Below are 27,825 nucleotides of genomic sequence, written 5' to 3'. Positions count from 1 at the left end.
CCAGAGTTTGCTCAGTTGAACCCACACCGTAAAGCAGATCCAACTTTGTACAGCTCTTGAGAAAATATCTGGCATCCTTCGTAAGCGTGCCAGATGGAGCAGTAGACCGGGGGACTTCAGTGCAAGCATCTCAGAATATCTTGCGACATTCTTGAGACAAATATGGAAACCCAGAATGTCCACAGAAGTGGGCCGAATGAATGTGAGGCCGAATTCCTGCAGATGGCTGGGCAAAGCCTGGTCTTGTTTCACAAACAGCAGCTGAGAGGGCAAAGGTTATTTCTTTTTTCCTTTCTGATTTTTTAAAAAATGAATCCAGTTTTTCTTTTAAAAAGCCAGGTATTTTTAGATGGCCTCTCTAGCACACCGAACCTGAACCACGGATCCTGAGTGGAGGAAGCAGCTATAGAATTCGGCACATGAAGAAGACTAGCCTAGGCATAAGTTGGCAGTTTGGTGAGGATGGAGCAAAAGATGACCCCTGCTAACTGGGCAAAGAGGCACCTTTTACCGTGGCGATTCTCTTTATTTAGCAGGGGGAGAGTAACTGGCCCTATCCACCCCCAGCACTGTACTTCCAGTGACTGTTGCTGGTGTGTGTCTTATGTTTCTTTTTAGAATGTGAGCCCTTTGGGGACAGGGAGCCATCTTATTTGTTTGTTATCTCTCTTTGTAAACCGCCCTGAGCCATTTTTGGAAATTGAAATAATAATAATAACAACAACAACAACAGCAGCAGCAGCAGAGCTGCACTGGTCACGAGGTGGCTGGCAGCCTCTGCACACCGGTGGCCTCCAAGCACGACCCCTCCGGCCCCCTCAGTGGTGGCTATGCCATTGCCCTGGGTTGTGTGCTGTTGGATTCCTTCTGCCAGTTCCCTTTGCTCTCGCCAGCCTATTCAGGGTCGGTCTCTCTCTCTTTCTCTCTCTCTCTCTCTCTCTCTCTCTCTCTCTCTCTCTCTCTCTCTCATATTTTTATTAATATATAAAGAGAAAAGAATACGGGGGAGGGGGAGAATACACAAATACAGTAAATAACTTCTCATATATGTTTTGTACATCAAACCAGGAAACAACACTCTGTCATATCAACATCTCCTCCTAACCACACGTATTCTGATTAGAGCTTTCAACCAGCAATCCCAACTATTCAAACAGAACATCCAACTGAATAACTAAATATCCAAATTAAGCGGTACCAAAATTAAAAGGGACTCGCTCAAGGATTCATTAGCAGAGGAAATCCAACTCTCGGAGGAGGTATCCGACTCTGTGACAGATTATAACAAATAAAAGGTTCCCAAGTAAAGCCAAATTTATCTCATCTTCTGATTTATTTGTTATATATGAAGTAATCCTAGCCATGGAAGCGTATTCCCAAAATTTAAGGTGTCACTCTTCTAGCGTCGATAACAGTTGAGTTTTCCAGCAAGAAGCATGAAGAAATCTAGCCGCATCCTTCCTCTAGTCTCAAGGTGATGGGAAGAATCTTTGGCTTAAATCCAGATGGCAAATCCCTTCTCTTTGGTTCCTATGCATCAAGATTCCTCAAATCCTGTTGTAGCCTTAAACCCTAGTGCTGCGGTAAAGAGGGATTTATCAGGTCTTCCAGTCTCTGTTCAAGCCCTGAAAATAAGCCCTCTTTGCCTTTTGGGGGCTTCCTTGTTCCTTGGTTCCTCACAAACGTTTCTGACTCATACATTGGAACTAGGCATGTTTTGACAAAGACAGTGAATATTTACATACTGCTTTTCAACAAAAGTTCCCAAAGCGGTTTATATAGAGAAATAAAAGTAAAGATGTCCCTTGCAACTTTCCCCAGGTAATCTATTCTGAAAGGGATTATCGAAGATATCTGCAAAGTTATGGATACATGCTTGATTTTTTACTTGGGCATTTAATCAGATTGGATATTTAGCACATGTGGTTTTAAATGGTAGCTGAGGGGCAAAGCCAATAACCACTTAAAAATATATATTTAAAATCACCAGACACCATTACAAAACATTTATTAAAAACATCATTAAACATTGAAAGTGAACGTTGAAAGTGTCAACTCAATGTGCAGCACCTGTGAAAAAGGCCAATTCTATGCTAGGGATCATTAGGAAGGGAGTTGAAAATAAAACTGCTAATATTATAATGCCCTTATACAAAACTTTGGTGCGGCCACACCTGGAGTACTGTGTACAATTCTGGTCACCACATCTAAAAAAGGACATTGTAGAACTGGAAAAGGTGCAGGCTCCCAGTGGTATCTGGTGGGCCACTGTATGAAACAAGATGCTGGACTAGATGGGCCATGGGTCTGATCCAGCAGGGCTGTTCTTTTGTTCTTATGTAAAAAGAAAAGGAAAAAAGAGGCCCAAGCTTATGACTTCCAAACATTAAACCTATAACACTCTACAACATCATTCTTGATCATCCTTAAACAAATACATCTTCCCAATATTGAATGAATTGGGTTGTCCTTCTTTACCATAATTGTTATAGTTCAAAAATAATAATAGATCCTGCCAAATCATAATAAAAGATTGAGATGGAATTACACTTTTTCAAATCTTTAAAGAATAAGTCGGTTATATACCAGAGTTTGTTGTACCAATCCTCTAGGGATAACTCTCCCTCTTTCCAGTTTTTGGCTATGATTAATCTAGCTGCTGTCAACATAAAGGGCAGTAAATCTTTAGATTTCAGTGTCGCTAATGCTCCTGGGGGAAAACCCTAGCAATGCCAAGAGGGGAAAGTCAATTACCAATTTGACCCCATGAGCCCTGACAGGGACAGGCCAGTAACCAGACTCAAACAAAATTGGGGTGGGGGGATTGCAGAAGTCAGGGGAGGCAGGTTATAAAATGTTCAGTGAAAACAGTCACTCAGTGAGGCTGGGGAGGAAGGATAATATCTTGGTGTGGCACGTACACCAAGCACGTACACTTGGTGTGGCACGTACACAGGTGCAACCTATCCCAGAGGTACTGCAGAGCAGGGATTCTGAAGGGCCATTAAGTAGGAAATGACTGTGTGCTGCTGCTGCTATAGGTGAGCCTGTTGGAAGTGCAGGACTCCGCACTGTCTCATTCCTCAATGGCACAGGGGGACAGACTGGTGAGTCAGAGGGCTAGAGGGTCAAGACATTGCTCATTCCTCCTCTCTACTGCTCTGACACTAGCCCTTTGATGTGTAGATTGCTACGCTCAGGGACTTACTTACTTCCTGCCTCCCTCCCTTCCTCTTTCTTCTTCTCCCTATCACACACTCTTGCCTCTCTCTGCACCATGTGCACAGAGATGCAGACAGCCAGGGGCGTAACAAGGCTGGAGTGGGCCCAGAGACAAAATTTAAAATGGGCCCCTCGCTGATACACACACACACACACTTCACATGTGACTTGCTTCTGGGGGCCCCCTCGAGGCGTGGGGGCCCCCAGGCAGCCGCCTCCCCTTGCCTAATAGTAGTTATGCCCCTGCAGACAGCATCCCTCTGCATCCAGCTAGCTAGCTAGATTAGAGATCCTACCTCTCCACTTTCCTATCTAGAATGGAGTGCTCCAATAAAGACTCCTCATATTGATTTGAAACTATGAACTGGCTCCAAGTTTCTTTTGGCTCTTAGCAGACACACATGCCTGGGCAGACTCTGCTTGTTTTGCCTCTGTGCATGCTGCTGTAATAGGAGGGTATCTCTTACCAGAGAGAATTCCCAACAGAGAAATGGGGGTCAGACCCCTTTGCCACTCCATACTCTCCATACACCATACCCTCCATACAAATCCATACCCTCCAACACTTCACCAATGAAAATAGGGACTTGCCTGAGAATCAGTAGAAGGTCAATCAATCAATTTGTTTATTACGGTCAATTGACCAACTAGAGAAAGGGGCGGGGCAGGGTGGAGGGGGGAAATTGACATTCAAATCATGTATGTTACAGAGCATCAATTCTAAAATACAGACGATAAGATTTAAGTGACTAAAATGGCTACTCCAATTACTCGGTTAGAATTCTGCCACAATATTGATTAATATCAAATTTGGCCAATTAACAATCAAATTTAAATGAAGTTAAATTAGATGGTGTGGCCACATCTGGAGTACTGCGTACAGCTTTGGTCACCGTATATTAAGAAGGATATTGTAGAACTGGAAAAGAAGAGGGTGAGCAAAACAATCAGGGTCCTGGAGCACCTTCCTTATGAGGCTAAGCTACAGCATAAGAACATAAGAACACCCCTGCTGGATCAGGCCCAAGGCCCATCTAGTCCAGCATCCTGTTCACACAGTGGCCCACCAGATGCCTCTGGAAGCCTACAGGCAGCTGTTGAGAGCATGCCCTCTCCCTCCTGCTTTCACTCCCCTGCAACTGGTACTCAGAGGCATCTTGCCTCTGAGGCTGGAGGTGGCCTATAGCCCTCCAGCTAGTAGCCCTTGATAGACCTCTCCTCCATGAAGTTATCCAACCCCCCTTAAAGCCATCCAGGTTGTTGGCTGTCACCACATCTCATGGCAGAGAATTCCACAAGTTGATTATGCTTTGTGTGAAAAAGTACATACGTTTGCTGGTCCTAAATTTTCCGGCAATCAATTTCATGGGATGACCCCTGGTTCTAGTGTTATGGGAGAGGGAGAAGAATTTCTCTCCATCCACTTTCTCCACACCATGCATGATTTTATAGACCTTTATCATGTATCCCCGCAGTCTTTTTTCTAAACTAAAAAGCCCCAGGTGTTGTAGCCTTGCTTCATAAGGAAGGTGCTCCAGGCCCCTGATCATCTTGGTTGCCCTCTTCTGCCCCTTTTCCGGTTCTACAAGGTCCTTTTTTAGATGTGGTGAGCATCTGGGGCTCTTTACCTTGGGAAAGAGGCGAGTAAGGGGAGACATGTTTGAGGTGGTGTATAAAATTGTGCATAGAGTGGAGAGAGTGGACAGAGAGAAAATTTTATCCCTCTCTCACAACACTAGAACCAGGGGTCACCCCATGAAACTGAAGATTAGGAAATTTAGGACCGACAAGAGGAAGTACTTTTTCACACAGTGCATAATTAATCTATGAGATTCCTTGCCATGGGATGTGGTGATGGCCACCAGCTTGGATGGCTTTAAAAGGGGTTTAGACAGATTCATGGTGGACAGGTCTATCAATGGCTACTAGTCTGTTGGCTGTGGGCTGTCTCCAGCCTCAGAGGCACATTGCCTCTGAGTACCAGTTGCAGGGGAGCAACAGCAGGAGGGAGGGCATGCAGATACCTCTTGCCTATGGGCTCCCCAGAGGCATCTGATGGGCCACTGTGTGAAACAGGATGCTGGACTAGGTGGGCCTTGGGCCTGATCCAGCCGGGCTGTTCTTATGTTTGATGGGAGTTTGAGTACTATAATTGCCTCAGCACAGAACCTGGCTACCCTATAGGCCCATAATTCGCACATTATGTTCAATACTCATAGAATGTGTGACTATACAGTGTGCACAGGTACAGATCTGTCATTCACACAAACACATGTACAAGCGTACAGACTTCTTTAGACTAGTGGAGCATCATGTTTGAATTGGGCTTATGTGTAATAGCTTTGTTCTAGTCAGATAAGAGGAGAAAGACATAAAATTCCTTGGGATGGCCTGGAAATTTCAATATTAAAGGATGAATAAAACTATTATGAAAATCACAATAAAAACCAGTAGAAAGTATGGCCAGCAACCTGGGAGATATGGTGTGTGATGTATAGGGGGCTTGACCACACAATCTGGGAGGCCGCAGAGTATGTAAGTCTGATGACGAGCATGCCACAAATGGAAAGCAAGTCATATAAAGTGCATGCAGAGCACACAATACTAGACTGCCAAAACAGAAGAGCCAAACCCACACACCCCTGCATTTTGCTGATGAAAATAGGGATACCCATGGACCAACCTATTGGACCAACCCAGCTCGTGTCATGTAGTAGTGGGAATTCCAGGGGCTGGGATGTTGCATCCCAACCTCCGCTGCTGCTGGGGAAAACAGCCGAGTATCTGGGCATGCAAGATCACATGCCCTGACCCTTCCAGATCCAGCAGCTGGATCATCTGTGCAGAAGGTGAGCTTCTGTTGCCTTTTCTGCCACCCACCCAGAAGCCCCCTCATGCAATCTTGAGAAAGGGCTCAATGTTTAGTAAGTAATAAAGATCAAACTCTTGTTTCTCACGTAATGGCACAGCGGGGAAGCAACCTGCCTAGAGAGCAGGAGGCCTGTGGTTCGAATCCCTGCTGGTGTGTATCCCAGAATATGGGAAACTCCTATACTGGGCACCAGCAATATAGGAAGGTGCTGAAAGGCATCATCTCATACTGCATGGGAGGAGGCAATGGGAAACCCCTCCTGTATTCTACCAAGAAAACCACAGGGCTCTGTGGTCACCAAAGCACCTTCCAGACTAGCTGCTGGAACAGCAGCAAAATGCCTCCGTTCAGGCAAGTCCAGGGGCGTAACTATAATAGGGCAAGGGGAGACAGTTGTCTGGGGGTCCCTCAGAGGCAAGTCACTTGTGACTGACTCCCCCAACCGCACACCCACCCGGGCTTCCTTCAGTTTTTATTAATCCTCCGAAATTGATGCGAGTGTCAAGACCTGGAGCTACCAGAACGGCAGGTCTTTCTCTAGTCCCATTAAATGACTTGCAATGTCCACAATTTACAAAACCTTTTAAAAAATAATTTAGGATGATGTTCTGTTGTGGCACATAGGTTATATTCACACACACACACACACACTATGCTTTTTGTTACCACTGTTCAGCCTCATTTAAGATTTCTTTACTTCATGAGCTGAGCTTCAGTGAGGGGGGGCCCATTTTAAAATCTTGTCTCTGGGCCCACTCCAGCCTTGCTACGCCCCTGGGCAAGTCGCATTCGGGACGTAAACAGCAGGGGGAGCAGTCTCATAGCAACCAACAATCTGAAGAAACAGCAACATTTTCACGCCGGATATGCGATGTCCTTGCTCTATATTGCAGAGATTAAATTCGCAACAAGGAATTGGAAATGTGACTGGCACCCTGCTGTCAGCATAGGGACTGCGGTGTCAGGATGCAGGAAGTGTGGAAGCACACTTCTGAGATATGACCCCATTGTAGCCTCTGGTCTGGAGAGCGCCCTGCCAGGAGTTGACACCGACTCGATGGCACAACCTTTCCTTTCCTGTCCAATTACTTATAAAGGATAGGCAATTTCTCTGCAGCACAAACCAGCAGCTAAGATAACAGCTTCTGGGGCTTTGAAGCCGGACAGAAGAGAAAGCTGGAGCCTAATCCCGAAGAAAACTGGCCTGTTCCTTTTTCTCCTCCCACTACCCCCACCCTGACCAAGTATTTATCTCCTCGCTCCTTTGAGCACCTCCAGTCTTATTTAATTGGCAGCTCAAGCCACACTACTATTAATAGTCACCTTGCAAGACACAATGCCCAGGGCAGACTCCATTGCTCAGCAGGATTAGGCCAGGATTACTGGCCGAACAGGCAGAAGTGTTTACAACATTCCTTGGATTCTCCTTGCTTTCTCCACTTCAAAAAGGAAAGTTGAGTCTGGTGGAAAATCTAGCCAGAACAAATTTTGCTTCCCTTGCAGTTCCTTGGATATTTTGCCAGAAGAGGGACCTCTAAATTGCTGTGAAATTCCACATTAGGAGAAATTCAGTGACACACCACTTCTTATTCAGTTTCTTTTATTTCACAGATTTCCACCCTGCTTTTTGGCCAGAAATAGGCTGCTGAAGTAGCTTACAAAAACAAATTCCATGAAAATATGGTTACAATTATTATTATCAACGTAGGGCTCACAATGGATATGGGTACTTTACAGAGGGATAGTGAAATAATCTCTGACCTGAGAAGGTTACAATCAAAATAAAACAGTAAACAGCAATTAAATATCATCCTAAACCCACAAGATGAAGTGCACCATACAACAAACTGCATCCTGTTAGACAGTGAAAACAATGAGGCCATACACGCAATTGTCCGGGGATGGTTTGGGGGAGGGAAGATTGGTTACCCTGATCCAAACACACAAGCAGAGACTCCATGTGTCTCTGGCAGCTCATCCCACAGATGACCGAGGATCATCTGGGAAGGAAAAACAAAGCTGGGTCTACTAGCGACAGAGATGACGACAGATATTTATATACCGCTTTTTAACAAAAGTTCTCAAAGCAATTTACATAGAGAAACAGAAATAAATAAAGATGGCTCCCTGTCCCCAAAGGGCTCACGATCTAAAAAGAAATATAAGAAAGACACTAGCAGCAGCCACTGGAAGGATGATGTGCTAGGGCAGGATTGGGACAGCTGCTCTTAGGGGTGTGTGCAAACAGGTTTGAATCTGAACTGGTTCAATATCGAACCGGTTTGGTTCAAAGGTTCGAGGTCAAGCTGAACCATCCCCAGTTCAGCTGAACCCCGGACTGAACACACACACCTCCAGTTCAGGGGGTTGTCAAGCCTTTTTAAAGAAAATTCTTTTTCTTTTAACTTACCCCCTCCAGGGGACTTCTCTGAGGTGGCAGGGGCGGTCTGCGGAGGTTCCCCCTTCCCCTGCTGGCATTCCTTTTTGTAAAAATTGCCCGGTTTGGGCATCTTTGGACCTTTCCGGGCCTATTCCCCGGTGCAGTGGCCATTTTGGAGACCACCGCACCTGCGCAGTAGGAACCTGCATGGCCGGGTCGGACCCAGGCCCGATTCCTGTGGTTCACATATGTGTACAAAACTGGGCCAGGCTCCCTTAGCCCAGTTTTGCACACGCATGTGAATAACCTCACAGTCTTTCTGATGGCCAAAACCCAGTAGGTTGGATCCAAAGGTGCCCTTCTGTTTATGGAAGGCGTATTCTGCTCATGGAAGGGTGTAGGATGGTTCGTACTAGAGCTTTGTATTAGAGTAATGAGTGAGAAATTTGGACCTAAATCCAAGGATGTCATCACCCTTGCACAACTTCTTGTAATGTGGAGGTGTGAGAGTTGTTATAGAACGTCAGGTGTGTGTGAACAGGCTTGAAACTGAACCGGTTTGACATAGAACCACTTCAGTTTGAATGTTCAGGGTCAAGCCACACACACACACACACACACACCCCGGTTTGGCTTGATGAGTCATGCAGGGTCCCACTGCACAGGCAAAGAGGCCTCCAAAATGGCCACCGTGCAAGGGAATAGGCCCAGAAAAGGCCAAAGACTCCCGAACCGGGTGAGTTTTAAAGTCCAGAAGGCCGGCAGGGGGAGGAGGAACCTCCGCGGACCCCACCACCACCACCACCACCACCTTGGAGAAGCCACCCGGAGGGGGTAAGTTTTAAAAATAATAATAATAATAAATTTTAAAGGCTCTTCAACCCCGCCCAGACCAAACCGGGGCGGGGGTCGAAGGGGGCCAAAACTGCACAGACCTGGTACAGTTCGAGTTCAGTTCAAACTCAAACCAAACTGGGCCAAGTGGTTTTGTGTACATTCCTACAGAATGTACCTGTTACTGCACTGCACCGATTCTTGCCCGAGCCCTTCTGGGACAGCATTATTACTTACTTTCCTTCCATTCACCGTTCTTTGGATCCAGCCCAGTGTGAACAGGGGGAACTTAACTATTCTCCATTTTCATATGAAAGAGAGATGCTTGTCCTCTGGGACATTGTACTTCAGTTTATGCTCCTCAAAGAGTTTGCTCAGTTCCTCCACGTATTTCTCATGTAGCTCGTCCACCTCCTCTTCACTTGGGTTGTGCTTCTTCTCCACTTTAATGGCTCTTCCAACTGTGGGTGGGGGAGGAAAACAAACTATAGTAAGCCATTAATACAAACCCATCATTTAACATCATGCATTTCTCTTCCACAGTTCCACATCTGGATGTTACTGGATGGAGCTGGGGAAAGGTCTAGCATCAGACCATGGGTGAGAGGACTTATAGACGAGGTATGGGCAACCCGAGGGCTTCCAGCTGCTGTTGCACTACAACTCCCATCATCTCTACCTATTGGCCATTGTGGCCAGGGATGATGGGAGTTGTAATCCAAAAAGTGCTATAGAGCAGAGGTACCCAAACTTGGGTCTTCAGATGTTGTTGGACTACAACTCTCATCATCCCTAGTTATGTTTTAAATTGGAAACTGCCTAGAGATTTGTATATGGGGGAGTACAGTAATGTGTGAAAGCAAGCAAGCAGCAGCATCCCACGAGTCTCAGGTTGGTTATCCCTGCTACATATTCTGCAGAAAGAACATGACATAGGAAGCCAATTTCTAAAGTTAAAATTGCATCGGCCATAGCATGTTGTTTGGCCCAGACAAATGCAGTAACAAAAATGGCTAGGAATTAGATTAGCTATTTGTTTTATTTATTTATTCCATGACTGATAATGACTGACTGAGTTTACCCTTTGAGATTTCACCCTCGATATTTTCTTCAATATTTTTCACAATATCAAGCCATTAAAATACCAAACCATTTAAAAAAGAGAGAGAGAGAGAGAGCCAGAGTGGTGTAATGGTTAGAGTTTTGGACCAGGACTGGCGAGACCCAAGTTCAAATCCCCTTTCAGCCATGATGCAAACTGGGTGCCCCAGGGCCAGACACACACCTCGCATCCTAACCTACCTCACAGGGTTGCTGTGAAGACAAATATAACCTGGCTTCCTTGGAGGAAGAGTGGGATAGAAATGTCAAAAATACATAAATCCCAGGATTCGCCCATTTCTGGAGACTCCAATCCAGACCTGGAGGGTGAGCAACAGTGCTCCCTCTAACAGGGATTCCCAGATGCTGTTGACTACAACGCCCAAAATTCCCAGCCAAAAGCTACTGCAGCTGAGGATGCTGGGAGTTGTAGTCAACAACATCTGGGAATCCTTGTCAGAGGGAAGAGTGGTGAGCAGCTCTATCAACAGCACTCCAGGGCGCCCATAGGCAGAAGTGCTCTTACCCCTGGGCTTTGGGGCCAAAGTCCAGGGCTTCCACACCCCTGGGGCCCCCCAATCCTTTTTAGTCTGTCCCAGGTGGCAGAGGCGTAACTATCATAGGGCAAGGGGAGACAGTTGTCTGGGGGCCCACTGCCTTGGGCTCCCCCAGAGGCAAGTCACCTGACTGACTCCCCCAGCCGCAGACTTTCCTGGGCTTCCTTCAGTGGTATTCATCCTCCGAAATTGATGTGAGTGTTAAGACCTGAAGCTACCAGAACAGCAGGTCTTTCTCTAGTACCATTCAATGACTTGCATCGTCCACAACTTAAAAAACCTTTAAAAAAATAATTTAGGATGAAGATTTCTTTACTTCATGAGCTAAGCTTCAGTGAGCGGGGAAGGGGGGCATTTTAAAATCTTGTCTCTGGGTCCACCCCAACCTTGCTACGCCCCTGCCAGGTGGTGTGGCCGCGTTAAAAATGTCTTTAAAATACTGTTTGTGTTGGGGGAGGGCCTCCAAAAGCCTTAAGGTCCAGGCTCCAAAATTACCTAGGTGCACCTCTGCCCGGAGGACTCTCCCCCTCAAGATGTCTGCATTTGGTCTTGGGAGCAGGGGCAGTTCAAGACCTCTGTGCATCGGAAGCAGGGCACCCAATGCCGTCCAGTCTGGTGTGCTCCGTCTTACCCTTCTTACCTCTTTTTTAAAAGGAGCGGCTGGCATCTGGCCTGCTGGCACCCCAATCATTGGAACATAGGAAGCTGCCTTATACTGAGTCAGACCCTTGGTCCATCTAGCTCAGTATTGTCTACACAGACTGGCAGCGGCTTCTCCAAGGAGGCAGGCAGGAATCTCTCTCAGCCCTATCTTGGAGATGCTGCCAGGGAGGGAACTTGGAACCTTCTGCTCTTCCCAGAGCGGCTCCATCCCCTAAGGGGAATGTCTTACAGTGCTTACACACAGAGGTGCACCTATGTAATTTTGGAGCCTGGACCTAAATGCCTTTGGAGGGCACCCCTCTCCTGCAAATTAAGCATCATTATGCTCCACCAGGCAACCACACCACCCAGGACAAACTAACGAGGATTTGGGGGGCCCCAGGGGATGTGGAGGCCCTGGATTTTGGCCCCAAGGTCCAGGGGTAAGAGCGCCTCTGCTCACACCTGTAGTCTCTCATTCAAATGCAACCAGGGCAGACCCTGCTTAGCAAAGGGAACAATTCATGCTTGCTACCACAAGACCATCTGCTGCCTGAGGCCATTGCCTCACCTCGGCTCAAGGGATGGCCGCCCCGGCTGGGTGATGCTGGGAGGAGGATGAGATCTTGCCACGGAGCAGCTCCTTTTGTGAACACCAAGACTTTGTCAGCCTTCCCCCGGCAACCTTATGCTAATTGTGTTTGTCAGACAACAAGGGACTGCCATTGCTCCAGGCCGACTTGATCTATCCCATTAAGTGTCCTCTGCTGCAGGGGCTGGCGAAAGTGAAACCACTGAGACGGTCCAAACAAGCTGTAAAACAATTATGGGTAATTGCCGCCTGTCAGATCTTATCAGGCAGGGTGTCCCTATCAGTGCAGAACTGGGCTGTTCAGATTAACCTGATGAGGAACCACTGAAGTTGTTTTGACTTGGTCTGATTGTATGTGGTTTGCCACAGTAGGGGAAAGGCTGGTCTTGTGGTAGCAAGCATGAATTCTTCCCTTGGTTAAGCAGGGTCTGCCCTGGTTTGCATTTGAACAGAAGACTACGAGGCTATTCACACGATGGGGCAAAATCGGGCTAGCGGAGGCTAGCCCGATTTTGCCCCATCGTGTGAACCACCAGACCTGGCTGCGAGCCCGGTGGTTCCTAGGCGGGTAACCCGCCTAAGTACCCCTGCCCTTAGCCCGGGTTTGCAGAGCGAGTGCTCCGCAAAACCAGGCTCTCTGATCGTGAGTAGCCGTGGCACAGCTCCACGTCACAGCTACTCGTGAGTAGACCCCCGGAGGGGAGGCAAAAAGCTGCCTCCCGGCTCTGGGGGTCTCCTCAGTATGCCCTGCGCACTCATGCAGGGCATACTGGGGCTCCCCAGCCCCCGCCGGCTCCGTCACGGAGCCGGCAATTGTGTCGACCGCCCAGGGCTCCCTCCCCGCTCTCCCCGTGAACTGGAAGAAACCGAGTCTCACTGATCATGAGACCTGGTCCTACATGTGTGAGCAGTGTAAGCTATTCCTCTTAGGGGATGGGGCTGCTCTGGGAAGAGCCTCTGCATGCTTGCATGGAGAAGGTCCCAAGTTCCCTCCCTGACTTCTCCAAGAAAGGGCTGAGAAAGACTCCTGCCTGCAACCCTGGAGAAGCTGCTGCCAGTCTGTGAAGACAACACTGAGCTACATAGACCAATGGTCTGACTCAGTATATGGCAGCTTCCTATGTTCCTGTCACCCTGATCTTAATTGATAATTACCATCTTCATAAGTTAGCCCACTTCCACCTCAAACGTTCACACATCTGCCATCTTGAATTGGGCTGGATGACATCATCACACACTGCCCTGTTGCATTTGGAAATGAAAAAAATGGGGTGGGAAATTCCGTTGCGGATGTGTGCATGTTTGAGGCGCAAGAGGGCTAATTTGTGGACTGCTTAACCAATCTATATATTTAATTCTCTAAGGCATACCCGTGGCTAATCCCATGTGTGGCAGCTCTCGCAAGAGTTCGGAGAGCTGATGGATAGCCTTGGGACGGGAGGGAGGGAAGAAAATGGCAGCTGCTTTCTGCCAGCCAGCCAGAAAGCAGTGGTGGGGGGGTGGGGAGGAGAAGAATCGGGCCAGCTGGCCGGCCAGCCAGAAAGCAGGGGGCAGTCGGCCGGGCAGAGGGGAGAAGAAGCCAGCAAGTCGGCCAGAAAGCGAGGGGGAGAAGAAGTGCACCGGCCAGAAAGCAGCAGGGGCAGGCGGGGCGGAGGGGAGAAAAGCAGCAGGTGGGTGGGCTGGCAGCTAGTTTGTACCAAATCTGGTGCAGTGGTAGTGACACAGAGGGGCGTTTCAACATCCCCAGATGCTGCATGGTCCCCAGAGGCAAGAAATTTCTGAATACCAGCTGCAGGGGAGCAACAGCAGGAGAGAGCCATCCCCAGCGGCATCTGGTGGGCCACTGTGGGAAACAGGGTGCTGGACAAGAAGGGCCTCCTTGGACCTGATCCAGCAGGGCTGTTCTCGTGTTCTTATGTTGTGGGGTCTCATCATCCCCAGCCACACTGGCCTTTGGTGGGCAGGTTCTCTGCTGCTGCTGCTGCTGCTGCTGCTGCTGCTGAGGGCTGGACCAGAGCCAGTGGGTTGAAATGGCAAGGAAGCACATGCCAACTAGGCATCAGGAGGAATTTCCTCACTGTAAGAGGTGTTAGACAGCGGAACAACCTGCCTCATGCAGTGGTGGCCTCTCCTTTGCTGAAGGTTTTCAAACAGAGGCTGGACAACCATCGGTCAGGGACACTGTAGCAGTTTCCTGCATGAAGCCAGGCAGCCTCGGGTATCTCAGCCCCTGAGGGGTGGTGCCAGTCCCTGCCTCTGCCCGCCTCCCTGACCCCTGCAGGCTTTGAAAGTGGCCTGGGGAGGAGGGAGGAGGGAAGATTGCCAGCAGCCTCCGCTTCTCTCCTCCTGCGTTTTGTAAGGCGTGGGGGGAGGAGCAGCAGGGCAGCCTTCTTTCGCCTCCCCACAGCCTTTGCGATGATTCCAAGGGTCCAAAGAGCTGCTCGAGTGGCTATAGGGGGCATCCCAATCATCTACCGCCTGAGGTGATGATTCATCTGGCCTCATGACAGGATTGCACCTGCACTGAGCAGGGGGGTCGGACTAGAAGAACTCCAAGGTACCTTTCAACTCTAAAATTCTATGAGATGATTTCACACACACACACACACACTCACAAACCATGATGCCACCCATTAGTCAAAGCAATTTGACTATGAGATCACCGAGCTGTGTGTGTCCCGGTGTGTGTGTGTGTGTGTGTGTGTGTCCCCCTATCAACTTTGCAATGCCTGGACCGATTTGGACCAAATTTGGTGCAGTCGTAGGAACACATAGAGTCACTTTAACCGCCAAGTTTTGTGATGATGTCATCCACCCTATTCATGATGGCGGATGCGTAAACGTTGGAGGCACAAATGCCATGGGGGCTAACTTGAGAACCTCCTAACCAATTTGAAAACCGATTTGCAACACACAGAGGTGCATCAATGGCATAGTTTGTGATGATGTCGTCCACCCCAGTTCAAGATGGCTGACGTCTGAACATTTGAGGCACAAGTGGGCTAACTTGGGGGCCGTCTAACCAATTGGAACCAAATTTGGTACAGCTGTAGGGACACCTAGGGACACCTCAATGCTGCCGTTTGTGATGATGTCATCTGCCACAATTCAAGATGGTAAAAACATGAATGTTTGAGGCGGAAGTAGGCTACCTTGTGAAGATGGTAATTATCAATTAAGATGATAGTGGAAGGAAAGTAGGCACATTAGTTCTTACCAGAACTCCTTGTTAAGTTGAGCCAAAGTTTAATGACTCAACCTTGCACTCCTGTAGCAACCCCCTCCCAAGTTCCGTTTCATGACAGCAGACTTACCCACAGTGTAGATTGGCCGCCGGTAGGGAAGCAGCCCAAAGCTATACTGGAAGACCCCTCTGGCATGGAAGAGAGGGAGGGAGATCCACATAACCTTTTGCAGGCGCTCCTGCGTCCACCTCAGCCAGGATCCCCTGGGGTTCTCTACTTGATCAAACAGCTCGTTCTCTCCAAAGGAAAACACGGGGACAAGTGGAGTCCTGGTGGCAAGGGTGGAAGGAAGGGGTGTGGCATTAGCATTTCTGCAACCTGATCCAAAGAAGGGGTCCCAATCTCAACCTTGGGTCCCTAGATGTTGTGTTGGACATCTTAAATGGGGGCAAGTGTTTCCCCCCTATAAATCTCAAGTCATGGCTGACTGGCTCTGATGCTCTAGGACTGAAGAGGGCAACACACCTGCTTCCCCCTGCCTCCCACATAGTCCCAGGTAAGGGAGTGGGATGGACAGAGGGCAGGGCCAAAGGAGGTCCCACAGGCATGTCAGAAAACTGACAGCGTTCTGCAGTCTCAGGAGGGAAGGGAGGAGAGCTGGTCTTGTGGTGGCAAGCATGAATTGTCCCCTTTGCTAAGGAGGATCCGCCCTGGCTTGCAGTTGAATGGGAGACTATATGTAAGCACTGTAAGATATTCCTCTTAGGGGATGAGTCCTATCTGGGAAGAGCACCTGCATGCTTGAATGCAGAAGGTTCCAAGTTTCCTCCCTGGCAGCATCTCCAAGAGAGGGCCGAGAGAGATTCCTGCCTGCAACCTTGGAGAAGCCGCTGACAGTCTGTATAGACAATACTGAGCTAGATGGACCAATGGTCTGACTCGGTAGAAGGCAGCTTCCTGTGTTCCTAATTTAGCCTGAGTCCTGTTGTCAGGGGCCCGGTCCCTCTTGTTGCAGAACTCATTCCGACTGTGCACGACAGAGGGTGTATCGATGCGGCATATGTGTCGGATCAACACGGCACACCCCCCTAGCTGCTGCAGCTCAGTCGCTGCCTCCTCAGGCAAGCAACCACACTGGTGCAGAGAAAAATGTGCCTCCGTTCTACTACTGGAGTCCCTGCCTAAGATCCTCATAGCCTTCCCCCCCACATCCCTGTCGACAAATTTGATTTCAATATTTTTCCGTATTTGATAGAAGGTGTGCAATAACAAAGATCTGTACAACTTGTGATCCATCAAATGCAGGCCCAGCCAAGTGCTTGGCAGCCGCCCTGATTTCTCCTCTCTTGGGTAAGACGCAAAAGCAAGAGGTTTGCCAAACATTTCCACTGGGAGCCTGCCTGACGGAGCTTTGTGTCTCGAGGGCGCCCTCTAGGCTGCAGGAGCAGACAATCTGCACATTCTGTCAGCTGGCCTTCAAAGGGCCAATCCCTGTCGTCCAGGCCCTATAAAACCTCAAAACTCTCTCCTCAGAGTTACTTGTCCCTGGTGTGAGGACATATAATCATAGAGTTGGAAGGGACCTTAGCGGTCTTCTAGTCCAACCCCCTGGTCAGTCCAGGAATCCCTATATATCGTTCCTGACCCATGGCTGTCCAGCATCTCTTTGGAAACCTCTAGAGCAGGGCTTGGCAATGAGTTGCTCTCCAACTGGAACTCCCATCACCCTCTGCTACATTTTTTTTACAGCTGAGGATGATGGGAGTTGTAGTTCAGCAACATCTAGGGAGCCACAAATTGCTTACCCCTGCTCTAGAGCAGGGTTTCTCAACGTGTGAGTCCCCAGATGTTATTGGACTTCAGCTCCCATAATCCCCAGCCCCTGTGGCCTTTTGTTGGGGATTATGGGAGTTGAAGTCCAATTACATCTGGGGACCCAAACGCTGAGAATCCCTGCTCTAGAGGGGTGGGGGAAGCTCTCTACTGCATGAGGCAGACTGTTCCACAGCTAGGAAATTCCTCCTAATGTCTAGCCTAAATCTACTTCCTTGTCGTTTGAATTCCTTAGTTCTAGTTCCGCTGACAGGAGCAACAAAGTCCACTCTCTCTCCCATGCAACAGCCCTTCAGATGTTTGAAGATGGCTATCACATCTCCCAGTTGTATCTTCTGCAGGCTAAACACACCCAGCTCCTCCAACCATTCCTCATAGGACTTGGTTTCCAGACCCATCACCATCTTTGTAGGCCCTCCCCTGAATCTGCTCCAGTTTATTAGTATGCTTTTAAAATTCCAAGAACTGGACACTATATTCCAGGTGAGGTCTGACCAGGGCAGAATATTTACTTATTTACTTACATTTCTAGCCAGCCCTATACCCAAAGGTCTCAGAGCAGGTTACAATAAAACCAATATAAAACATAATTAAATGTTTTAATTAAGAACAGAGTGGAATTACTACTTCTCACTGTTGGAAGTGAAGGACTCTGCACTGTCTCATGCCTCAGTGACAGAGGGGGACAAACTAGTGAGTCAGAGGGCTAGAGGGGTCAAGACATTGGTCATTCCTCTTCTCTACTGCTGTGACACTATCCCTTTGATATGTAGATTGCTACTCTCAGGGACTTACTTACTTCCTGCCTCCCTTCCTTCCTCTTTCTTCTTCTCCCTATCACACACACTTGCCTCTCTCTGCACCATGTGTGCACAGAGATGCAGACAGCATCTGTCTGCATCCAGCTAGATAAATAGATTAGAGATCCTACCTCTCCACTTTCCTATCTAGAATGGAGTGCTCCAATAAAGACTCCTCATATTGATTTGAAACTATGAACTGGCTCCAAGTTTCTTTTGGCTCTTAGCAGACACGCATTCCTGGGCAGACTCTGCTGTGTTTTGCCCTTGTGCACGCTGCTGTAATAGAAGGGTATCTCTTACCAGAGAGAATTCCAGAGCAGGTTACAATAAAACCATTGTAAAACATAATTAAAATGTTTTAATTAAGAACGGAGTGGAATTACTGCTTCTCATGATCTGGCCATAATAGATCTGCTAATGGAGCTCAAGATTACACTCACGTTTTTAGCTGCTGCCTCACACTGCTGGCTCACATTTTGCTTGTGACACCCAGGTCCCACCTATACTAAGACACCCAGGTCCCTTCCACATGTACTGCTGCCAAACCAGCTCTCTCCCATCTTATACTTCTGCATTTGGTTTTTCTTATCTACATGAAGCACCGTACGTTTGTCTCGGCTGCACTTCATCTTGTTGGTTTTCTCCCAATATCCGAGCCTGTCCAGATCAGACACTGGCTAAACATTGTAGGAACTCGGCCCATTCATGTTGTGGACCACACACAGTTGGGATCGAACCAGGAGTCACAAATTATACAGTCCTGCAGTTCTACTTCATGTTGGACTGTATAGGAGGCCCTCTTTATTCGTGGGGGTTCCATTCTTGCGAAGAAGTGTGGAACGGAAACCTTGAATAAAGAAACCTTACCCCCCACTAAGGAGATCCAGGGTTTAGGTTCCTTACTCGGGGGGGGGGGACACAAAAAAGCAGGGTGGGGGCAGAAATATGATCAGTAAAGCCCAGTGTTTTGCTCTACAAGTCTCCAAGAATGTCCCCCAAATCCTCCAATTTTCTGCTCTCTTTTTTTTAAAAAGAGCCGCAAAATGACTCTGCACTTCAAAATGGTGGTCAGAAATAATATCAGAAGTCATTTCTGGCCACTCAGGAAGCACGTATAGGCACAATTCACCTATATGTCACGCCACAGATAAAGAAACTGGGTCTCTAAGACCAATCCACAGATACAGGAAACTGTGATCTGCAAAACTGCAATTTGAGAGATGACTTGCCTTAGCCTCTAGACTTGGGATCATATTGGACCGTACAGTGGGCCTTTTGCCAGACACCACCACCTCCACACCCACGACTCACCCATGCTCTATGGCCAGTCGGATAAACCCCTTCCTGTTTTTCAGCATCAGCGTAAAAGCGCCAGGCCGCGCATCCAGGGCTTCACGCGCACCTCCTACAGCAATGGTGAGCACATTCCCACCTCCGGGCTTCCTGAGAATGTAGGAAGCCGTTTCCTTGTCAGAGGGGATTAAACCTGAGGAAGGAACACATGGAAAGAAACAGTGAGCGCTCGATGTAAAAGGAAAGCATGCAGAAAATGGGAATCTGCTACTTCCAGTGTTTGCTTTAAAGCTGGAGCTTAGAAATGCACCCTCTGCTCCATCAGCAGACAGATCCTGGCTGATAAAAATATCCCTGTGTGAACTCCGGGAGCATTCCCAGGCTTAAACGCGGGAGAAGGGTATCTTAGAGCGAATCTAAGATACAAAAACACCAATGTAAAAAGTGGATTTTTTTACCCCAGATATAAATCGGACTAAGCTCCAATAAGCAATGAAAAGCCTGAATCGTGTCTGGAGTGCTCCCTGATAGCTCTCAGGGACTTTGGCGTAAATCTGGAGGGTATGTCAACACACACCAGCCCTTCTGTGGGGAAGCAAAGTGAAATCACCCTCTGGGAATGCTCCTGCTCTACTTACCTCCGCTCATCAGGTAGTCACGTAAGAAAGGGACTCTAAACCAGATGCTCAGCATCATCAGGTGAGGGGTTAGTCCTGGAAAGGTCTTGGAAAACCCTGTTGCCTCGGTGCAGAAATTGAGAAAGGCGCCAGCCACCAGGATCCCATGGGGATGGAAGCCAAAGATGTAGTTCTTTGTGGAATCCAGCTCCGCCGTCTTCACCAGCTGTAAGACCAAAGTCATTTAGGATTCTTGGAGGTTCACATCCTCAGCTGGAAAATGAAGTCTGCAGGGCTGTTCTAAGAAACACTGGGAAGCTAAAGATGGATTTTCACAACCCTTGTGTTATCACAACTTGACAAGTTGGATATCTGGCTGATTGTGGGAATGCTCTGACACCCTTCTGAGACTGCAACAGCTAGTTAGCAGTTAGTGCCTGCCAGGGCACTGAACTGGTCCCGAATCCAAAAATCAACTCAGAGAGGGATTCCCTGCCCACACAGACCCTGAACTAGCCCTGAGCCTGAATGAAAAAAACTCTTGGCTACCTTGAACCCGAACCTGAAGGAAACTCCTTGGCATAATCAGTGGGAACCAATTAAAAACCAGTTCAGTAATTAGGCACTCAGGATATTCTTTTGAGGGATTGGTGAAAGCTCCTCCCAGTTATTTGGAGGAACTATATTTCCCACCGAGCCATCTGCAAAGGAGAGCAGGAGGAACAGGAGACAATGGAAGGCAGGGCCTAGGCATGGAAGTCCTCCTAGTGCTCAGGAAGAGATCCATAGGAAGCTGCCATATACAGAGTCAGGCCATTGGTCTATCTAACTCAGTACTGTCTACACTGACTGGCAGCAGCTCTCCAAGATTTCAGGCAGGGAACTTTCATAAGAACAGCTTTGATGGGTCAGGCCCAAGGCCTATTTAATCCAGCATCCTGTTTCATACAATGGCCCACCAGATACTTTTGGGAAGCCCACAGGCAAGAGGTGAGGGCATGCTCTCTCTTTCACTGTTGCTCCCCTGCAGCTGGTATTTAGAGGCATTTGGGCCCTACCTGGAGATGCTGCCAGGAATTGAATCTGGGACCTTCTGCATGTAAAGAGTAGAATGAGCTATGCCCCCATTCCCAAAGAGAATGGTTTGCAAACTCACTTGTTGCTCTCCAGCAACAAGGCCTCAGTCTCAAGAGGCACCAGGGAGGAGAGCTGGTCTTGTGGTACCAAGCATGACTTCTCCCCTTGGCCAAGCAAGAGCCACACTGGCTTGCATTTGAATGAGAGATTACATGTGAGCAGTATTCCCCTTAAGCGATGGGGCTACTTGCATGCAGAAGGTTCCAATTTCCCTCCCCGGCAGCATCACCAAGATAGGGCTGGGAGAGACTCCTGACTGCAAGCTTGGAGAAGCCGCTGCCAGTCTGTGTAGACAATACTGAGCTAGAAGACAGCTAGCTGAACTGAGACTGGAGAGCGGCCTGCGTTTCCCTGATTACACGCTGCAACGTACTCGCAACATATCCGCTTAGTGCCCCTCCATATTGCCTGTATTTCCACATCAGTGTCGCTGCATTGTCAGCAGGCTGCCGTTCACATTTCCCATGCCTTGATTCGAATTTTAATTATGCGTTTTTGCCCTACAACATTGTAAATGTGCTGCAGAAAGTAGCTGTATTTTTCCCTTGTAGGGAGCCTTTCCCCCGCATTTTATGCATTGTAGCATTTTGCAGTATGGACAGTTCTCCCCCGCCCCCTTCCCCATGCTTGATTCCCCCGCCCCCTCACCGTGGGGAGAGAAACAGGCAGAGGGAAATCTCGGCTTATCCCTCCTTTCCTCCCCACAGATCCCAAACCCCACACCTCCCTCCTCCTTCACTTGCTTCCAACATAACTTGAGCTTGTCAACACAGAAGGAGAGGGGAGAGCAGCGGAGCAGATTTCTGAATCCAACCCTTTCTCGTGCACATTTTACCGAAGAGGAAGCCCATTGAACTAAATCATGTACTTCTGTGCAATCCCACTTGCTTAAGAGCCTCCCCATCTCTCACAACTTTTTAAAAGGCAGCCAAGACACGTTTGTTCACCCAGGCTTTTAATTAGATACTGTTTAAATGGTTTTGATGATTTTGAATAGTTTTAACGTTTTGGAATTCTAAATTGTTGTGATGTTTTCACCTTTTAATTTGTTGTTTTTATTGTTTTGTTGTAAACTGCCCAGAGACTTGCATTCTGGGTGGTATACCAATACATTAAATAAATGAATGAATGAATGAATGAATGAATGAATGAATGAATGAATGAATAAATAAATAAATACAACAAGGCAAAGGGCAGGGAGAGAGAACAATCACTGACTTAAAAGGAAGCCCATTGAACTGAATCATGATACATTTACTTCTGTGCAATCCCACAGCCCTCACTGGAGGAGCCCTCGCCTCCCTTCCTCCCCTCCACCTCTTCCCTCCTGTGCATGTATGTATTTATTTATTTCTCTGGAGGCCCGCTGCCACCATCCTCCCTCCTCAGTAGAAGGCCCGGCAGGAGGGAAGCAGCGATGGTGACGGCGGAGAGGAGAAAGGCGCCCCACCACCACCACCACCACAAGGCTCCCCGGCCCTATAGCAAGGCTCTGCCTGGGGCACCGACTGAAGAGGCATGGTGGAGGCTGCTGCTGCTACGCCCACCCCCAGCAGCCCCGGTGGGGGAGCTGAGGACCTGCTGGCCACCGCCGCCATGGAAGAGAGCACTCAACCAGGCGCATCAGTTCCTGTCTTCCCCTCTTCCAGGCTCGCCACAGGATTTCCTCTCACTCCTCCATTTAAAATAAATAAATAAATAAATAAATATCACATCACACACACTTCACGACTCATACGGACATAAGAACAGCCCTGCGGGATCAGGCCCAAAAAGGGCCATCTAGTCCAGCATCCTGTTTCGCACAGTGGCCCACCAGATGCTGCTGGAAGCCTACAGGCAGGAGTTGAGGGCAATCCCTCTCACCTGCCATGACTCGATTGGCCCAAATGGAGCAGGAGGAGGGGCAGATAAATGCATTTCAATGAGAATATGGACACTCCTGCCTGGAAAACACATTGCAGCGGACAGAAAATATGAATGGCCACCAGCTTACGACGAAGCATTAAACAACCTTTTACTCTCGTTCTGAAACCGTTGCACGATTCCACCACAGTTTTCAACGCATTAACTGTTGCAAATCTCGTCGTCCGGAAAACGCCCTGGTGCTGCAGTTCCACTCTACTGCCATTCTACTATTCATCCTGATCAGGGCAGTTTCCTGTTATATGTATTTTTGTTTGTAGAAACGTTTTTAAAATATATAAAATACAGGTTGACATGGTGAGGGAAATTACTCAAATCACTAACTTTCCAAGTTAGGCATTGCCAACTTGTCCTTTTAATTCCAATGAGACAATTTTAAGTGATTTTCCTCATCATGTCAGCCAAGCAGTTTAATTTCCACCCCCATTGTATTCACTTTGCAGAATTGCATTGTAAGGAAAAGGGGATGATATTATTCTGCATGAAACGTATCTAAACCAGTCCCAAACCAGTTCAAACTCTCATAACTGGTTACCAAACTACTTTTTAAAGTTAGTGTCTGTGCCAGAACTGGACCAGAGTGTTAAGAAAATACTGCTTATTCAGAGCCAAGCTCAGATGAGCTTTGTTGAGCTGCCAGGAACTTTTATTTCATTTCCTTCCTTCTCACAATGCAATAGCCATTCTCTTGCAGTGCACACTTTGAGAACTACAGCCTTTGACCCATGATAGCAAGAATGAGCTAGTACCTGTTCATTTAAGCAAAAAACAGAAAACAACCCCACATACACTGAGTGCCTTTCTCAGTAGCAGCTGAGAAATAACCACACAGGTGTCCTCGCTGGAACCATCTGCTTCTGCAGCAGTCTCCTTTTTTAATAACCAGAAGGACCAAGATAGCAGACTCCCATTATTCAAGCCTGTGCAGCAATCTTAAACTAGAGGCTATCAAAAGAGGACTTAAAAATAGCAAACTGCAATATCAGCAGAAGACACATTCCAGATTTCAGGGCTGTAGTTATCCATCTTTGCACATTTCAGGACAGCAGCTTCTGTTTCACTCTGATGGGAACGAAAATCAGACCTAGATAGCAGCACAGAGCAAGCATTCTAACCTGCTTCGCCCTCCCAAGTGGCATGGCCATCGCTAGACAAGGAGGTGGGAGGCAAATGTCCCTGGGCTATGCGGGGTGGGGGGTGGGGGGGTGTACAGGGGCCATCACCAGGCAGGCACACTGCCCTATGCTGGCCACAATCCATCTGCCTGCCTGTGTCAGCATGCTTATGCAGGGGGCGCTGCCGATGCAAGGCACAGACACGCAGCCCATCCATCTAGCATGTGCGTTCTTCAGCTGAGTGCTTCTTTCCTCTTCCTCACTTCGCTGGTCAGTTTTAATTACTTCAATAGCAATAGCAATAGCACTTACATTTATATGCCGCTCTATAGCCGAAGCTCTCTAAGCGGTTTACAATGATTTAGCATATTGCCCCCAACATTTCTGGGTACTCATTTTACCGACCTCAGAAGGATGGAAGGCTGAGTCAGCCTTGAGCCCCTGGTCAGGATCAAACTTGTAACCTTCTGGTTACAGGGCAGCAGTTTTACCACTGCGCCACCAGGGGCTCCTGGTTCAAGCAGGTTTGGGGCAAATGGGTGCCCTGCCTCCTGTTTGGCCCAGGAAGGATGTTCTCCGTGGTGTCAAAAATCTCCTTCCTAGAGCCCTGGCAGCCAACCACAGTCAGTGTGATGCTAGCATGATGCTGCATAGCTGTTCAGATTCAGCTGAGGGCAAGACCAAACAACGCCCATTCAGAGTGAGCCCAAGGCTTCTTGGGCTGATCAAGTGGGTGATCCTAACCAGGGGCGGATCCAGCAGGAAATGACAAGGGGTGCAACAGGAATTTTTTTTCCCCATAAAAGATCTTTATCCCCATATATAAAAATACTGGGGTGTGGATTTTATGTCTCTTGCAGATGCATTATGCCAGGGGGTGTCAAACTCAAATCTGGTGGTGGGCCGGATTGGATTCCAATGCACCTCTGAGTCTTGTGCCACCTCACGCCCACCTTGCTCCACCTTCCTTCCACCTCCTCCTCCTCTCTGCTCTTTCTCTCAGTCCTTTTCTCCCTGCCTCCTTGCCCTGCCACTTAAATTAACTGAATTCACTGCTTTTTAAAACAAAAATTCACTCAGGGAGAGATTTATTTATTTTTATTTTATTTTATTTTTGTATTTTTACAAGATATTCTGGACATACCTGCCGATACCAGATTTTGCACAGACAATTCTGCCACTCTTCCCTCTTCCTCTCTCCCTTACAGAGGTGTTGCAAGGCACTGAAAAGATCCAGGGCTTGAGTTCACAGCCTTGCCACATTTTGATAATTAAACCCTTTCATGCTCTCCTAAAGATATCCAACACTCTCCTCCCCACTAGTTTGCTTCACCAAATGAGTATCTTGTGATCTGATTTGCAAAGCCTTGTTTTGAAGCAAGTGTATCAAATCTGATGGCAGGAGAAAAAGGAGATTCATTTGCTTCCCCCCAAAAATGAATCTCCTTTTTCTCCTGCCATCAGATTTTTCCTGCAATCGATATGCACACGGCTGAGAATGGATGGTAGTGATTAGAGTGTCAATACTAGGACTGTGGGACTTGCATTCCCCATTCAGTCATGAAACTCACTGTGGGACTTCGTCTGAGACTTTCTCTCTCTCCTCCAAACCTGCCTCACAGGATTGTTTTGAGGATAAAAGTGGGGAGGAAGAACATGTACACTACCCTGAGCTCTTTGGAGGAAGAACAGGATGTGTGCCATTAAATATATATATAGAGAGAGAGACAGACAGACAGACAGACTTTATGTTGACTTTTAGCCACATGTACTCCAATCCTAAGCATGTAAACTCAGAAGCAAATCCAAATAGCTTTTTGAAACACCTATCACAGCAGCAAACCGTCCAGTTTCACCTCTTCTATGAACTACATTTCATTTAATCAAAAATGATATGTCTATACACTTCAGAAAGAAAAGCCACTAATTTGATTCCAAACAGGACAACAGAATGTCATATATGGAGTTACCCCAATTTCTTAGGATTTAAAGAGAACCAATCATTTCGTGGGCAAGGGAGTTTTTAAAATGAGTATCTTGTGATCTGATTTGCAAAGCCTTGTTTTGAAGCAAGTGTATCAAAATAGACTTTTGATGGGGGAGGGGAAATGCTTGATGTTCATTTTAGCAATGTGTGAAAGACTGGGGCCAGGGGTGAGTGACTCAGCAGTTCCTGGGGTCAGCTGCTCAGCACTAGGCCTTTATAGGAACACTGCCTGTGGTGGAGGGGCCATGCCTTTGGGGGAACCACTTCGGGGGATAACGAGGGCGTGGGCCATGCTGTTTGGCTCAGGATCCCTCGTGGTGTGTGAAGGTGGGTGGCTATTTTAATTCGGCTTCTGTTTGCAATCCTGGGTGAGTTGAGTTTTAATGTAGAGCCTTGTCTTGCTCCTTGGTGATGTCAGGTTGGCCCAGAATAAACCTGAAATCATCCATGATCTGAGTCTGGATGAAGGGGCCGATCTGGTATGTACTGCAGAGACTTAGTTGGGGGAGGCTGGTGGCCCGGTCTGGTCCCGGCTTCTCCTTCCAGAGTACTCTATTGAGGAGCAGCGCAGGGGACGTGGGCAGGGAGGTGGAGTGGCTGTGGCCTATAAGAACAATATCTCCCTTACCAGGATCCCTATCGAAGTGTCTGACAATATTAAATGTGTGTACCTAAGTTTTGGGACCAAGGATAGACTGGGACTTCTGTTGGTGTACTGAGCGTCCCGCTGCCAGACAGAGTCCCTAACTGAGCTGACAGACTTGGTCTCAGGTTTGGTGTTGGAGTCTTCTAGGCTTGTGGTGGAGGGGGAGTTCAATGTCCATTGTGGGACCAATTTGTCAAGGGTGGCTCAGGAGTTCATAGTGGCCATGACAACTATGGGCCTATCCCAAGTGGTCTTGGGAGCAATGCATATTGCTGGTCACATGCTTGATCTGGTCTTTCACTCTGTACAGGGTGGTGTTCCATGCGTGGGGACTCCTATGATTTCCCCATTGTCATGGACGGACCACCATCTGGTTAAGGTCCCACCTCCGCAGGGGCGGGGGGCTCATTAGGATGGTCTGCCCAAGAAATGTATTTGATCCAATAGGTTTCCAAGAAGCCTTGGAGGGATTTAGTGCTGGCTCTGCTGGTGATCCTATCGACATTCTGGTGGAGAATTTGAATAATCAACTCACCAGGGTAATGGACACGATCGCTCCTAAGTGTCCTCTCTGACCAACTTTGAAACTGGCCCCTTGGTAATGGAAGAACTATTGGGGCTGAAACAGCAAGGTAGATGACTAGAGTGCAAGTGGAGAAAGACTTGGCACAAATCCAGCGGATTACTACAGAGAGCGCATTTGAAGATCTATCCTCAGGCAATACGTGCAGCAAAGAAAAGATTCTTTTCCTCCTGTATCATGTCCGCAAGTTCACATCTGGCGGAGTTGTTCAGGGTTGTGAAGGGGCTAGTGTGCGCCTCTTACCCCCTGAATTGTACTTGGAACCAACAATTAATCAATGTGACATTTTTCATGAGTTTTTTGTCGACAAAATCTCTCTTATTCAGGCCAACTTAAATTAAAGCTCCACAATAGTTATAGAGTCCGATGCCGAGGTGTCCAGCAGCTCCTCTTATGCGATGACCCTGGATCAACTCCAGCTTGTGACTCCTGAGGATGTGGACAAGTTGCTTGGAATGGTGTGGCCTACCACCTGTCCTCTTGGTCCTTGCTTGACATGG

At 48.0% G+C, this 27,825-nt stretch overlaps 1 protein-coding gene across 1 annotated transcript in view; it reads right to left on the bottom strand.

Annotated features, from left to right (window-relative positions):
• Nucleotides 1-7,715: 7,715 nt before the first annotated feature.
• MOGAT2 (monoacylglycerol O-acyltransferase 2) overlaps nt 7,716-27,825 on the bottom strand; it is a 67,975-nt gene continuing 47,865 nt past the window's right edge. Inside the window, exons 3-6 of the mRNA XM_053309846.1 lie at nt 19,953-20,157; nt 19,333-19,507; nt 15,515-15,714; nt 7,716-9,769 (exon numbers count right to left, since the gene is read on the bottom strand). Coding sequence (XP_053165821.1) covers nt 9,615-9,769; nt 15,515-15,714; nt 19,333-19,507; nt 19,953-20,157 — 735 coding nt within the window. The 3' untranslated portion in view covers nt 7,716-9,614. The remainder of the gene's footprint in view (nt 9,770-15,514; nt 15,715-19,332; nt 19,508-19,952; nt 20,158-27,825) is intronic.

This window comes from Hemicordylus capensis, chromosome 3 (genome assembly GCF_027244095.1).
Source record: "Hemicordylus capensis ecotype Gifberg chromosome 3, rHemCap1.1.pri, whole genome shotgun sequence".
NCBI classification, from domain to species: domain Eukaryota; kingdom Metazoa; phylum Chordata; class Lepidosauria; order Squamata; family Cordylidae; genus Hemicordylus; species Hemicordylus capensis.
This window is presented reverse-complemented; position numbering and strand designations above follow the sequence as displayed.